The 15000-nt window shown below is 41.2% G+C and overlaps 1 protein-coding gene across 1 annotated transcript in view; it reads right to left on the reverse strand.

Annotated features, from left to right (window-relative positions):
* Nucleotides 1-2064: 2064 nt before the first annotated feature.
* LOC115571400 (ribosome biogenesis protein BMS1 homolog) overlaps nucleotides 2065-15000 on the reverse strand; it is a 35465-nt gene continuing 22529 nt past the window's right edge. The window contains 10 exon segments of the mRNA XM_030400806.1: nucleotides 2065-2276; nucleotides 2279-2335; nucleotides 2338-2371; nucleotides 2779-2940; nucleotides 8229-8404; nucleotides 8590-8737; nucleotides 9183-9305; nucleotides 9936-9994; nucleotides 10560-10740; nucleotides 12810-12998. Of these exon segments, the coding sequence (XP_030256666.1) occupies nucleotides 2146-2276; nucleotides 2279-2335; nucleotides 2338-2371; nucleotides 2779-2940; nucleotides 8229-8404; nucleotides 8590-8737; nucleotides 9183-9305; nucleotides 9936-9994; nucleotides 10560-10740; nucleotides 12810-12998 (1260 nt within the window). The 3' untranslated portion in view covers nucleotides 2065-2145.

Below are 15000 nucleotides of genomic sequence, written 5' to 3' on the forward strand. Positions count from 1 at the left end.
TTTCCTCAGTGCTAGCTGTCCCAATAACCTCACTAAAATGCTTGAATTCAATCCACTATGTTTTAAAGAAAGTGTCTTAACAGAAAGATGGTATTGACATGTCCAGCTGTGACCATAGGAATATTGACATTGTTTTCTAAAATATCAAAAAATGTAAAACATACCAGAGCATGTGTGGTAGTGTTGCATTCACACAGGCAGGGAGATGAAAGGGGTCCTCAGGGATATAGCTGACCATGCTATTTCCTGATTTAATGAGGCTTATGAAAAAATCTGACGGAGTTGACAGAAACTGAGGACACAACTTTGATAGGCAGATTTTTATAGAAAATTTTGTTTGACGTTCACTTCATGCATTGTTTTTTATATTTATACCCCTTCTTTTTTATTTGATATATATGTTTTCACAATTGTAGAGCTTTTAAAAAGTTTTTTGGTATGTTCAATATTGTGACCTCTTGCTGAGGACAAGTGCAATAACATGGACCTTCTAACCACAGACCATACATTTGAACAGATTTTCCCCAAAAAGATAAAAAGTATATTCAAAATCACTTAGGTATATACAATTCCTTTAGATTTAACTTTGTAACTATGTCAATCATGATGAATTTCTTTATCTTTTGTATAAATTAGACTTTTCTATGTAGGACATGTTTTGTCCCGACTCTCAAGAATCAGCCGCTCCAGCCCAGACGCTCAGCTTTGTACTGGTACAAAGCTGAGCGTCTGGGCTGGAGCGGCTCTCTGCTTCTCCAAACTGAGGCTGCGCTAGATATGTACTTTATATGACCACACTTCAAAAAACCCGAAACCCTAACCCTAACCCGAACTATCCCTTCAATTGATTGGTAACATCTTCCAATGTGCACATTCAAAAGGTAAATTGGGCTACATACTGTAATCTCATTCCAAGTACAGCAGGTTTCCTCCTCCATTACTTGTCAATTTATTGCTATAAGATCCTAAGCATTATATTTCTGATATCACATTAAGTGCAAAACACTACCCTAATATTTAGGAAATTCTTAGGAGCCTGGTAACAATTACACTTTTTTCTTTAGTTGTCAAGTGTTGAATTAATCACCATCTATTATGATTAATAGGTTTGAGTAATGTTTTTAATTAAAGAATTGAAATTCACTGATTCCAGCTTCTTAAACATTAAGTTTTCTGTTTTTCTTTTTTTTTTTTCCCTTTCTGACATTAAACTGAGTATCTTTTGGGTTGTAGGTAAAACAAAATATTTGAGGAAGTCATCTTAGACTTTTGGGAAACACTGATGGACATTTCTCAATACTCCATGATGTTACATGAATCAAACAACTAAACAATTAAGTGAGAAAATAATCAACAGTTTAATCAACAATGGAAATAATTCTAATAGTTTCAAGATGCTCCCTCTCTCATGACATGCTGAGATCAACGGTCAGGAGAAAACTTAAATAAATGGTTTTGCATTTCTTGTATGTCACTGTTCATGCCCAACTTCGTGCTTCACATCACGTCGCACGTTAACACCTACCCCAGTGGCGGCTTTTTTGAAAAGAAGGAATATTACACCTCCCTTTCACATAGACAAGGCGTGGTGCATTTTCTATCTAAAAGAAGCTACTGTATAGTAAGTTAACAGGCACACTTAAAAACAGACTACCAGCACATGGGACAACTTCAGGCAACAAGGCCCTTCAGTTTCTACCCATCTGTAGAAAAACTGATACAAAACTGAATAATTCTTATAATCTGATCACAACATACCAGCTAGCACTTATATGAATGCCTTTGAAGCTGTAGCAGGATAGTTGGAGAAGTTAAAGCACTTCAACTCATTAAAGGGCTAAACCTTGATTGGACCATCTGTAAAGTTAATGATTGTCTTATATAACAGAATTACAGAGAAAGACACACTGTGTTGTGCAGCTGAACGCTTCACATGGCAGGGGTCATTACTGTGTTTTATTAAAACAAGGGCCAAAAGTCAGTTAACTTTCCATCACAGATGATTTTTCATATCAATACATCTAGAAAAAAAAATTCACCAAAAAATGAACCTGCCAAACTTATGAAGCTAACAGTCCAAAAAGCAGATCAAGCATCTCAGTCACAGTCTGCAGAGGTTTGCCTCATGAGTCCAGATGCAGGGAGTTAGTCATCCTGGGGCGCCCCCTTAAGACTGGACCTCTGCCTCTTCTGGTCCATCTGCCCCATGACACGGTACAATTTTTTACGGGCCTCCTTGTGCCTCTTCAACTTGGCTTCCTCCTGTTTCTTCTCTGCTGCAGGAACTCCTTGTGTTTGGTATGCTGCACTATGTGGGCTTTCTTCCTCTTGTGTGATGGACTGTGGTCAGAGCATGGAGCAGGGCTGCCACCTGAAGGAATGGGTGGAGAAAAACAATATTAGAGAAGTCATGTTGTGGTGCAGAGAGAAGTCTGAGGTCATCTGGTCAGTAAAATAATCCACAACAGACTGGGTGTAGTTTTTTGGGGGGGCCTTTTTAAAGATCTTTATTGACAGGACAGATTGAGTTATATCAGAGGAAAGAGGATCAGAGGGAGGGGGAATGACATGCAGGAAAGGGCCCCAGGTCAGGACTCAAGCCCGTCAAGTCTCTGTACAATGGATGCCCTCTGTACCAACTAAGCTAAACGGTGCCCCCACAATACTTTTGATGATGTCAGAACAGTATAACTCAGTGACATGCTTGATGCTCATTAGTGCCAATTCCTTATTAAATTAGTCAATTACTAAGCAGCTGTTGATTCAGGTTTCGCTCACCTTCTTCTCCTGGGGCTCCCTGATCACGGTGGGCCTCTGGAGATCTCTAGGCATCTTTCCTTTGGGTTGTTGCTGTTTGGGTTTGCTCTTAAAGGGCAGGGCCTTCTGAAGCTCCTTAGGGATGTGGAGGGGGTTAAAGCGCCTTTGGGCTCGGACCACCGGCTGCAAGGGAATCGATATTCACACATCAAGTCAGAATTTAGAGGAGCTGTTGTGTGAAGTACAGGTTTATAGATACTTTAACTGCACAATAGCTCAATACAAATGAAGTGGAATACGAGTTACAATTTTTACTTAGAATTACAATTCTAAAAAAGTGCATCATTCATAGATGACCTTTAAATGTGTCATGGAGGCCTAAGGTGTCAGGTAGAAATGGAATGACTTTACTTTCCTTAGGCCCCGTCCATACAAAACTCTCTTTAGTGTAAACGCACATGTATTGCATAGTTTTGGCTGATCGTCCACATGGATCCTGAAAACGCAGCCACCTAAAAACGCACTTTTTTTAAAACCGGGTCTCAGGGTGGAAAAATCCAAAATGCCCTTGCATTTCATGTGGATGGTGAATCTGCATACTTTCCATATCGATGACGCCATTAACCCACCCCTCGACCTCTAGCCTTCGACCTCTGAACCCAGCGACGTCTCATAACAACAACACAACAACGGCAGACTATTGCTTGTGTTCATGTTTCTTGCAACTCACTCGCCTTGTAGTCGAGTGTGAGTCGCAGCATCAGTTCGACCTTATTATGGTCCACACAAACGCTTCTGGTTTCCCTGCACAAGCCATTTTCCGTCTTCTTCTTGTTGTGTTCAGTCGATCTGTTGGGACGTAATATTCTTGAAACGATGCCGAGTAAGACCGGAGGAAAAAATATCGTTTGGGTACGTGTGGACAAGGTCTTAAGCTTATTTTGGTCAAAGATTGCTGTTAAATACGTCTTGTTTATTTGTGACCAGTGTTGGGAATAAACGGCGTTGGCGTTAGAATAAACAGCGTTACCAACGCGTTACTTTTTTTCAGTAATGGGTATCTAACTAATTACTATTTCCATCGTTACAACGCCGTTACCGGTTACCGACTATTAAATGTGGCGCGTTACAAACTGAAGCTGATCATTGAAGCTGTTGTCATCCCGACTTGGCCTCTCAGCCACCGGGACTGCAGAGCTGTTTTTTTTTCCTCTGGTGAGGGAGGAGGGAGGGGCGAGACAACCGCATAAGTGATGATGATTGGCTCTCTAACTTTGAGTGAGAGTTCTTAAGCCAATCAGAGGCAGTGTTCGGTTTACGCGCAAGCCACACAGCAGCCTCGCACACACAAACTAGCAGAGGTGAGCTGCAGCAATGGCGAGTCCGGAGGGAAAGTTAACGTTTTCAAAGTGGAAGTACAGACACTACTTTAATCTCCTTTGTCCACGTCCGTTGTAAGCAACTCTGATCTAATGAAGCATCTGTCAGTGGCACACGCTTCTACCAAACTAACACTGGCCAAAAACTCCGTTGCTGACCGCCGTTGATGATGATAGCAGGCCAGGTGTGGCTAACGTGAGCTCCGCTAACAGTTTCACAAAAACTTGTGACACAGACTGAAACTGAATGCAATGATAGACAGGTATGTTGTTGAGAACTTGCTCCCCGTCATCAACAGCTGACTCAGACTCCTTCAGAGCACTCACAGGCAAAATATCGGGGAGAGCAGGAGCCGGTCCGCCATGCAGAAGACATTTTCTAAACATGTAATGGCTGCCGAGTACGCTAAAATGACTGCCGAGCTCAAAAGGGGGAAGAAATAAAAGCGCAAACGCAATAGTTACTTTCCTGTAACTAATTACTTTAATAGTGGAGTAATTCCGTTATTAACTCAGTTACTTTTGGGAGAAGTAACTAGTAACTATAACTAATTACTTTTTAAAAGTAACGTGCCCAACACTGTTTGTGACTACCATCCCCATCCATCACCGGGTAGGTAGTATCACACTATGGGTTGGCTGCCCTTTAATGTTACTGAGAAATAGAAAAAGTAGGGAATCTTTAAAATTACTACTAAGAACACATATCAAGAGAACATAACAGTAAGATCATTCCTATAAGTGCAATCTTTATGGTATTTAATAATATTACAAACAAGACTGAGAACAATAATGCTCATCTCACCCTGATGTCAGTTAATCACTATCAGTGACACATTTTGTCACATTTGACTGTCAACCGTGAAGACAATGCGACAAGCATCCCCAACTGGGAGTCTTTGTTTTTGCTAGCAACTGAGCCAACATCCACATTTTGCAGCTTAGCAAAGAAAAAAATACATCTAAACTAAAGCATTCCCCTCATAATTTTATTTAAGAACTGTAAATTTGAGATTGTTAATTGTTATGATTGTTTTATTTCAAACCCGTTCAATCTCTTATAAGAGAAACACAAAAGAGTGGGATATTTACATTTTGACATGATAAACACTTAAAATAATGCCCCCCTCAATGTTAGGTGTCCTGCTCCTAAAATGACCCTGTGGGTTATCACCAACCCCAATTCTGAAAATTTGTGGACTAAACTTTTTTCTTAATCAGCGCCCTCTATCTATCATCTAGTGAACATAACACAAACCCATTTGACAACAAACCCTTTTCTCCCCTACACATATCTACCCAGACACAAACACACAATGAAATATATGACCAATGATAATTTTTCATTAAACTCTGTGGTCAAAAACCACAAAAAAGCTCATAATGACATAAAAGAGCAAATACTCCCATTTGTTTGATAAACGACTGTAATGAGTAATAGTCGATCAACATTTTGGTAATTCATTTTCTGTGATCAGTTGCTCAGGTAAACATTTAATTTGATCACATTTTTGACATAAAACCTTCTGGAATGGGCTGCATCACTAAAGGCAATACACTGCTCTTAAAGGGTACCACCACCAATTCTGCACATTAAATTGTATTTACAAGTTTGGGGGTGTACTACTGCATAAGAAAAAAATAGGAAAAGTGTTAAAGCCTGTGATCTAATTCAGTGATTCTTAACCATAGGGCCGCTTGGGCCGCAAGCGCCACCTAGAGGGCCGCAAAAAACTTTCAGTTTTGCACCTGTGGGCCGCGGGACTGCATAGGTTATCATATGAAGACACCAGAGAAAAGCTGTTATCCATGAGACGCTAAATTACAATGCAGCTTCCGACCACACGGTGGCAGTAATGCGTCAGTAAGTTGTTTAAGAAGCTCACAGAAGAACAGAAGAAGACATTCAGCTTGCTGCTCACCTGTAGCCAGGGGCGTCGCACCCGTGGGGGACTTTTCCCGGTGAGAGGGTTCAACACCCACACTTTTTCTGCCGTTTATCTGCAGTTTTGCACAAACGCCTCACTACAGTCACTCAGTTTCTCTGTCCGCTCCAGTCTGCGCTCGCTGCAGCTGCCTCCTCTCCCCCTCCCTCTCCTGTTGCTGCTTCAAACATGACACCGGCTTTGGGACTGACCGGCTGATGATTGGCTGTTCTGCCTTAAGTCCCACCTCTCTTGCTGTGTTAGATTTATTGTTCAGCTCGTGCTGATGCTGCGGGAACAAACGTAAAATACCAAATAATAGCCGGGCGTTTATTTGTTTCAATCACTTAACAGACCAGGCGTTTATTTGGGACAGGCGTTTAATTCCCTCCTCACAAAAATCCGGGATGAAAATGTCAAAAACTTTGCCAGCTTGTCTGTGAATTCTCTGGCATCCTTCTGGGCACAACACGTGAAAAAGGCGAAGAAGAAAAACGTGCAGTGTCAGTGGTCACGTCTTCTTCCTTGATGTTTTTTCAAAATAAATTAGACTCGGCATTTACTTGGAACCGGCGGTTATTTACCAAAATATACACCTCCACCCAGCGTTTAAAGGGGACCACATGATGTGTTTCATAATGTTTTTATGTGTTTACAGCTGCGAATGTATGTAACGCTGTTACTGTGATGACACATGACAGTTAAATATTGAATATGTCTATAATAACCACCGCGTTGACAGTTCGGGACCCGTGTCAAAATTAAGAGACTGTTCTGTGAAACTTTCTTCTGCCCATGCCCACAATATGTTGACAGAAGTTCATTAAAAATCTTTGTGGTTATCACGTATAATCACGTAATTGTATTATTTATTAAACTTTATTAACGTATTACCATGTTAAACTCTAAGTGGATTTGACTTATTATTGAATACAAATCAAACCAAGAGTGAGATCAATTAAACCTATACGCAGTGTTGGGGAGACTTAAACTACATGTAGTTGAACAACATAGCTTACCTACAATTTGCTGTAACTTGCTGGTAGTTAAACTACATTCATATTTAGTGCTGCGTCAAGTAATTCAACTACTTTTTGAGTAATTTTTTGTAGTTTAACCACTCAATTTACAAACTACAATTTTGGCCAATAACATGAGATATATATATATATATATATATATATATATATATATATATATATATATATATATATATATATATATATTTCTTTTTTTTTTTTTTATTAAAAAAAAGATCTATATAATATACATTTTATTTTATTTTTCTTTGAAGAAGTTCAACACTGGTGTCCCAGCCAGTGCAGCATGTGAGCGGCTTTTTAGTGTTGGTAAAGATGTTTTTAGTGCCAAACGGATCCGGCTGTCTGATAAAAACTTTGCGAGACTGCCCATGTGGCATCTAGTTCTAGTGCCTCAGTGTTAGAGCCTCTGAAGTTCCTGTGATGTTGACCAAAAATGTCAGCTTTTGTTCTTTAAAAAATAAAACTTGAGAGGCATATTTGTATGTGAATTTTTTGTAGGCTATTATATTTTGTTTCATATACACCATATGTTGATTTTTTTAATGCTGATTTAAATGAGTATAATGAGTATAAGTAGTTGCTAAAGCTACTTTTTTTAGCCGTAGTTTTACAAACCACATTTCTCCAGGAGTAGAAATGCAGTTTGTTAAAACTACTGCCAGGCTGAACTTCATGTAGTTTTACCAGCTACGCTTGCAAAGTAGCTTCCCCACTGCATATACAGTGTTAATATTTAATGGGCCCCGGGCCACTCTGCACTGAAAAAAATGGGCCTTAAGGTCGAAAAGGTTAAGAACCCCTGATCTAATTAACTGCCTCTCCAGTGATGTGACTCAGTGGCTAAGGTGCACCGTAGGTAACATAGGTACCAGGTTTTAAACAGCAGGCTACTGATTCATATTTGCACTCCTATAATACTGTTTGGACTCATTTGGGTGGTTTAAAAACAAATTAACCAGATATAACCACTGAGTGACAATACTGAAGGCAATTTATCAGACTACATTCAGTTTATTCTTTTTTCACACTTGCAGTAGTACTCCCCAAGACCTTTGATGTGTAAAATTGGTAGAGTTACCCTTTAATCCTCCACATTAGCTGAGGTGTTTAGCGACTGAGGGTACCTTGTACAGAGAGTCTGTGTTGGGTTTGGTGCGGATGCCAAGGTCATGTTTGAGCTGCCCCAGGGTCCTCATGCCCGCCCAACTGTCCTTCTGCCCGACAGGCAGCAGCAGAGAGGTGACAGGGTTGTAGAGCTGAGGAACAGACACTGGATACCAGGAGCGCAGGAACACAATGTCTGCACAACAACACGTCACACAGAACCAAACACATCAATACTAATACAGAGGGGTCCCTCAGAGGCGATATATCATTGTAAAAAGTATTCTTACACCTTTGCATAATGACTGTAAAATAAAAATTAATAAAGATGACAGTAACTTTTACCTAATGTCAGCGGTACAGTCACAAACAGACACTCACCACTCATAAGGAGGCGGTCCTCGAATGTGGCTCTATAAGCTCCAGGTGGTGTCGACAGCGCCTTCTTGATCTGACCTCTGATCCCTGATACTGTCCGAACCGACGCGCCTTCAAATTTAGCCACCTCCAACACTGTGTTGAACATGCCCTGTAAACACACAGAGTACAATCAAAACACATGTAGTATTAATGTAAAACTTTCTTCGACACATCATCCTGCCTGTTCAACAAGCAAAGCAATGCGTCAACCAAAACTGCTGCTGCCCCACCACAACTATCAATACTGAATGGTGTGTTTCATCAAAACTCTGGCCTGAGTTTTGTCAGGTTTGTTATTTTTGTAACATGTCTGTCGTTTACATAGTTTCTTTAAATCAAGACAACTTTCTCTTATGGGAGATAACAATAACTACCTTGTTGGTTAACTATGCTGCTGGTCAGCCTCCAAGTAAAGAGTTTCTAGAGCAAATTCTAACTCTATAATGTGTACTTTTTCACATTATTGATCAATCATATCTAGCTAAACCTATTTTTGGGATCATACTAACTGAGATACCTATAGGATAGACTGACGTAAATAAAGGTTTCCCCACCTTAACGAAACAGGTGTTCTTAAAGATCTTGGAGGGGTAACCAATGAGTTTGAGCTTCTTCACTACAGTCACTGATTTATCCAGGTCCAGGATGACTCCTGTGGCTGCAATACGGAAATTAGCCTGCAGAGAGAAAACAGGAATTTTGAAACTGAATATCACCCCAACAACACATAATTCCATATGAATAATTTATACAACAGTGTTTAGACTTGGAGCCACATGATGATTACAGGGTTCGTACACATATTTCAAGGTCAAATTCAAGCACTTTTCAAGCACTTTTAAGGGTCATTTTTAAGATTTTCCAGCACCTTATTGCTGGGGTAAAATACGCATCTACAGGAAAATATAAACTCATTATTTTTTCTTCACTTTTTATCACAATTATGTACACTGTATTATGCTGTGAACATCTAAAATTATGTTTCATAATAGCAAAAACTTAAGAAATTAATTATCCAGTCTGATCCCAATTTTGTGAAAGACACAGAGTTATAATGTCAAGCACTTTCAAGCACTTAAACTAAAATCCAAGCACTTTTCAGACCTTGAAAACACAACATTGAAATTCAAGTACTTTCAAGGATTTCAAGCACCTGTACGAACCCTGTAATTAAATTGTCAAAGCAAGTATTATTGCCATCTTGCTATTGCCATGTGTGAAACTGACAAGGTTCTTAAGTTTTGAATTGCATAAAATGTTCACTCTGGTTTAAATGCTGTAAGTTAACTTGTAAATAACTGACTTACTTTAGTTCCTGCTACTGACTGCACAGCTAGGAAGCCGGTGCCCTGCGGTGTGACAGGACCTTTAGTGAGACAAAGAGAGTCAGAATATGTATTATTACTATCACATAGAGCTGATAATAAGAGATATGAGAGATAGGACCGAAAGCATTACTTCTCAGCAGATCTGGAATAAACATCTCTTCATAACAAAGGCAGAACTTCTGCTGACTTTACAGAGCCAATGCGTCTGCATCCCAGATGAGTTATCCCTTTGTTTCTACCACTTAAAAACAATACATACAAGTACATGAATGCAGTTGGTAGTGCAGAAATAATCCATCCATCATTTCAAATCTTAGTAAAGCAGTGTTGTGTGTTAAGTAGGTGTTAACAGTATAATCTGATTATATCGTGTGACAGATGTATCAGCATGGCCGAAATATCAGCAAATTTTATTACAGACGTGTCTACAGTGGGCCTGGGAGCTTAACACACTGCAGCTAAAGAAAACATAAATCTTCGCTAATGTAAGGACACATGGGACAATATTTAGACTCAATCCTGCAAAGTGGGAAACAAAACCAAATACAGAAACGCTGCTAGTATCATTATGTACAACTATGGTGTGTTAAAACTTTGTCTAACCCCAGATGGAGGCTCCACAGTGCATGTGCTGTGGTGTGTATTTGAGCAGGCGGTGGCGTCCGTTGTGATCCTCAATGTGGTAGAGGGGGATGGTCTGGAAGCGTCTCCAGCCTAATGACAGGATGAGGGGGTCCCGTGTCTTCAGGATGCGGTTGTGCCAGCGGTGTTTCTTCAGTCGCATCTGACAAAGACACAGTTTTAGATATGTGCTCACCATTTTGAAATGTTTTGTCCAAATAGGGGGATTACTCATGTCAGGACTCTCTGCAAGCAGCAGCAACCATATAAAAAAAAACAATAATGTCTGATACAGGAGCCAAGAGCAGTCGTCATTTGACTTTTTTCCCCTGTAAAAGTTTTTTTTTCCCATCAACATGGCAAGTTTTTCCTCACTCAAATTGAGGGTCTAAGGATGGAGGATGTTGTTCACTGCACAGATTGTAAAGCTCACTGAGGTAATGTGATTATGATTTTGGGCTATATAAATAAAACTGATTTGATTTGATTTTATCCCATTCAGAGCCCCAGATTAATTTTTATACTGGTTGCACTGGTGTGCCTAACTTTTGCACTAAGTGCAGTGTTGGGCACATTACTTTTAAAAATTAATTAGTTATAGTTACTAGTTACTTCTCCCAAAAAGTAACTGAGTTAGTAACGGAATTACTCCACTATTAAAGTAATTAGTTACCAGGAAAAGTAGCTATTGCGTTACTTTTATTTCTTCCCCCTTTTGAGCTCGGCAGTCATTTTAGCGTACTCTGCAGTCATTACATATTTAGAAAATGTATTTCTGCATGGCGGACCGGCTCCTGCTCTCCCCGGTATTTTGCCAATGAGTGCTCTGAAGGAGTCTGAGTCAGCTGTTGATAACGAGAGCAAGTTCTCAACAACATACCTGTCTATCATTGCATTCAGTTCAGTCTGTGTCACAAGTTTTTGTGAAGCTGTTAGCGGAGCTCACGTTAGCCACACCTGGCCTGCTATCATAATCAACAGCGTCAGCAACGGAGTTTTTGGCCAGTGTTAGTTTTGTAGAAGCGTGTGCCACTGAGAGATGCTTCATTAGATCAGAGTTGCTTACAATGGACGTGGACAAAGGAGATTAAAGTATTGTCTGTACTTCCACTTTGAAAACGTTAACTTTCCCTCCGGACTCGCCCTTGCTGCAGCTCACCTCTGCTAGTTTGTGTGTGCGAGGCTGCTGTGTGCGTGTGTGGCTTGTGTGTAAACCAAACACTGCCTCTGATTGGCTTAAGAACTCTCACTCAACGTTAGAGAGCCAATCATCATCACTTATGCGGTTGTCTCGCCCCTCCCTCCTCCCTCACCGGTGGGAAAAAAAAACAGCTTTGCAGCTCCGGTGGCTGAGAGCCGAGTCGGATGACAACAGCTTCAATAATCAGCTTCAGTTTGTAACGTGCCACATTTAATAGTCGGTAACGGTAACGGCGTTGTAACGATGGAAATAGTAATTAGTTAGATTACCCGTTACTGAAAAAAAGTAACGCCGTTGGTAACGCCGTTTATTCTAACGCCGTTATTCCCAACACTGACTAAGTGTACCAGCTAAGAATTTAGGTCCACCCAGTAAAACACTTTGTGTTTCATAACAAATAACCAAAATGATTATAAGCAGGAATAAAGGTGAAAATTAATGTTAGAGTTCTCAACGAGTTGGGCTGGCCCGACAAACCCGACCGGACCCGCAGGTTCGGGACGAAAAAATACATAAATGAGCTGGGTCAGGTCGGGCCTCGGCCTTCCTTTTTTATAAAACACATTTCATAAAACACATTTCTTGCAGGTTGTAAATTATATATTGTTTGTTGTGAATCATTGCTGTTCACGTGTGGTGAAAAGTAAGTCTGGCTGCCTGCTGCATGGGGAGGGGCAGACGCAGACCTGACGCCGCTGCGTATGATAACAAGTGTATGAGGAAAACAATGCAGGTGCGCGGGGGGTCGGGTTCGGGCCGGGTTCGGGCAGACAATTCATACTGGTGTGTCGGGCTGCGTCGGGTTCGGGCTTAAAAACCCGCGGGCTGGGTCGGGTTGGGTTGTAATTTTCAGGCCCGTTGAGAACTCTAGTTAGAGTCCATTTAAAATGCTTTGTTGTGAAAAAAGCGGGGGGGAAAAAAAGCGAAAGACGCAGTTACCATTTGCAACTTATCAGGACATTTACAGTTCATACTAATCATGAGCAAACAAAATGCCCATGTCAGAATACAAATGAAACCATTGCACATACCTGCAGGTATCCTATGTTGCCCTCGCTGGAGCTCAGACCTCCGAGGATGATGGGATAATGAGGATCAAAGTTGGTGACAAACTCACAGGGTAGGGAGGGGATTTCTAATCTGACGTACATTCCTGGTCGGAAGCCTTCGTATTGCACTCTGGTCCCATCATCCACATCCTCAAACTCTGCCCTGTTCAGCTGAGGATAGAATGCAAAAAAACTATCATCATAAAATATTCTTAGAGAAAAAAGCCAGAAACAAATGAATCTACCTACTTTGAAGGCAAAAGTATCCAGAAAAGCAGAATGTTGACATTATCATGTCCTTTTGCAATTCATCTATCTGACTAGTGCACTGCCCGTAGGAAGCATGTTTTCCAAAAGAAAAAAACTTTTTCATGGATGGCCAAATGAGGCTGTGTTTGAAGGTGGGACGTCAGGGATATAATTGGCTGTTTTTGACTACTTTTGATTATACCATTATATTTCACCTTAAAAACTATTTACCTTGCCTTACTTGGTGTAATTATTTTTAGCACAACCTCACATGTGTGACTGTACACTTATTTTTTCATTTTAAGGTACTATATTAACACTATGGACCTAAAATCACAAAATAACATAAAATCAGAGTAGAAAAAGTTAGTTTTTTTACTGTGAAAACCACAAATATGTTTAATGAACCAATTGCATTAGTTATAATGCAAATATAAATTGTTGTTTACTAAATTGGTGCATAAGTTTTTGAAATTTACAAAGTTATGTGTAACTATTTACATTTAAATGCAGGCAATGCCTCAGGCTCATCAGCTCATTCCTGCCTGTTCCACATTCAGCCGTCTCCTCCTTGGTTTGCCTCACAACACGACTCCACTACTCACTAAACACACCACACCAAATATTACATAACACACTAACTATACACTCCAAACACGCTATATGTCACAAATCTCTCAACTCTCAAAACTCGCTATATCTTTCGCCGTCTCCAACACATCACTGCTGCTGTCAATCATCCGCCGATGTCCCTCCCAAAACTTCCTGTTGCTCAACAACCAAACTTGCTGCTTGGACACTTTCGTGACAAAAGCACATTTGTACTGTTTCTTCCTGCACCAGACATAAAGCAAACGTAACGGCAATGTTAGCGAAAAAACACGTTGGACATTATTTACCCTAAATCCAGTTTTGGACGTGCCAGCGGTGTTGCCAGATCGGATTGACAGTTTCCAGCCCAATCAGATCTTAGAACCCGCCCAATCCACTAAAGACCAGCCCAAATCACAAAGTTGCCAGACACCCTTGTGCTCCTCCGGCGCTCGTGAAGGGCTCCCGCAGTTCAGAGTGCTGTTTTCACAATATTAAAAACCCGCCAAATGTGGACAAAAGCAGCCCAAATTTTATTCACCCGCCCAATGTATTTTTTTCCCGCCTGGCGTCGACAAAAGTAGCCCAATTGGGCGGAAAACCACCCAATCTGGCAACACTGCGTGCCAGTGCATCTGCTCTGTCAACTCGGTAGGTAGGCCGTGTGGGTCGGTTAGCGGCTAGCAGCTAGCTAAACACGAACATCCACAGATTCCGATCCCACTTTGTTGACCGCGCGTCTCCGGATCTCCTCAGACCCGAACAGACTCGGTCTGGACTTGTTTAATCTCATTACAATCCACAACAGTCAGTTTAGATGAACAGAACAGAATGGGACCGAACCGCCTGCAAAATCCCGGTCCAGCTCGCGCCGCTGCAGGTATAAATCCACTTGTGACAAAAGCACATTTTAACTGTTTCTTCCTGCACCAGACACAAAGCAAACGTAACGGCAATGTTCGCGAAAAGAGCGTTTTGGACATTATTTACCCTAAATCCAGTTTTGGACGTGCCAGTGCGTCCGCTCCGTCGACTCGGGCGGTGGGCCGAACATCCACAGCGCGTCTCCGGATCTCCTCAGACCCGAACAGACTTGGACTTGTTTCATCTCATTAATCCACAACAGTCAGTTTAGATGCACAGAACGGAACCGAAACGCCGGCAAAATCCTGGTTGAGCTCACACCGCTGCAGGTATAAATCCGCTTGTTTCTTCAGGTATGTCGTGGGCTTGAGCTCTGCAGTGATTGGCTCTGGTGCGCGCGTGGCCACTGTGTGCAGTGATTGGCTCTGGTGCGCACGTGACTGTAGTGGCTCCGGTGTACAATGCTCAT

This window comes from Sparus aurata, chromosome 20, assembly GCF_900880675.1.
Source record: "Sparus aurata chromosome 20, fSpaAur1.1, whole genome shotgun sequence".
Lineage (NCBI taxonomy): Eukaryota > Metazoa > Chordata > Actinopteri > Spariformes > Sparidae > Sparus > Sparus aurata.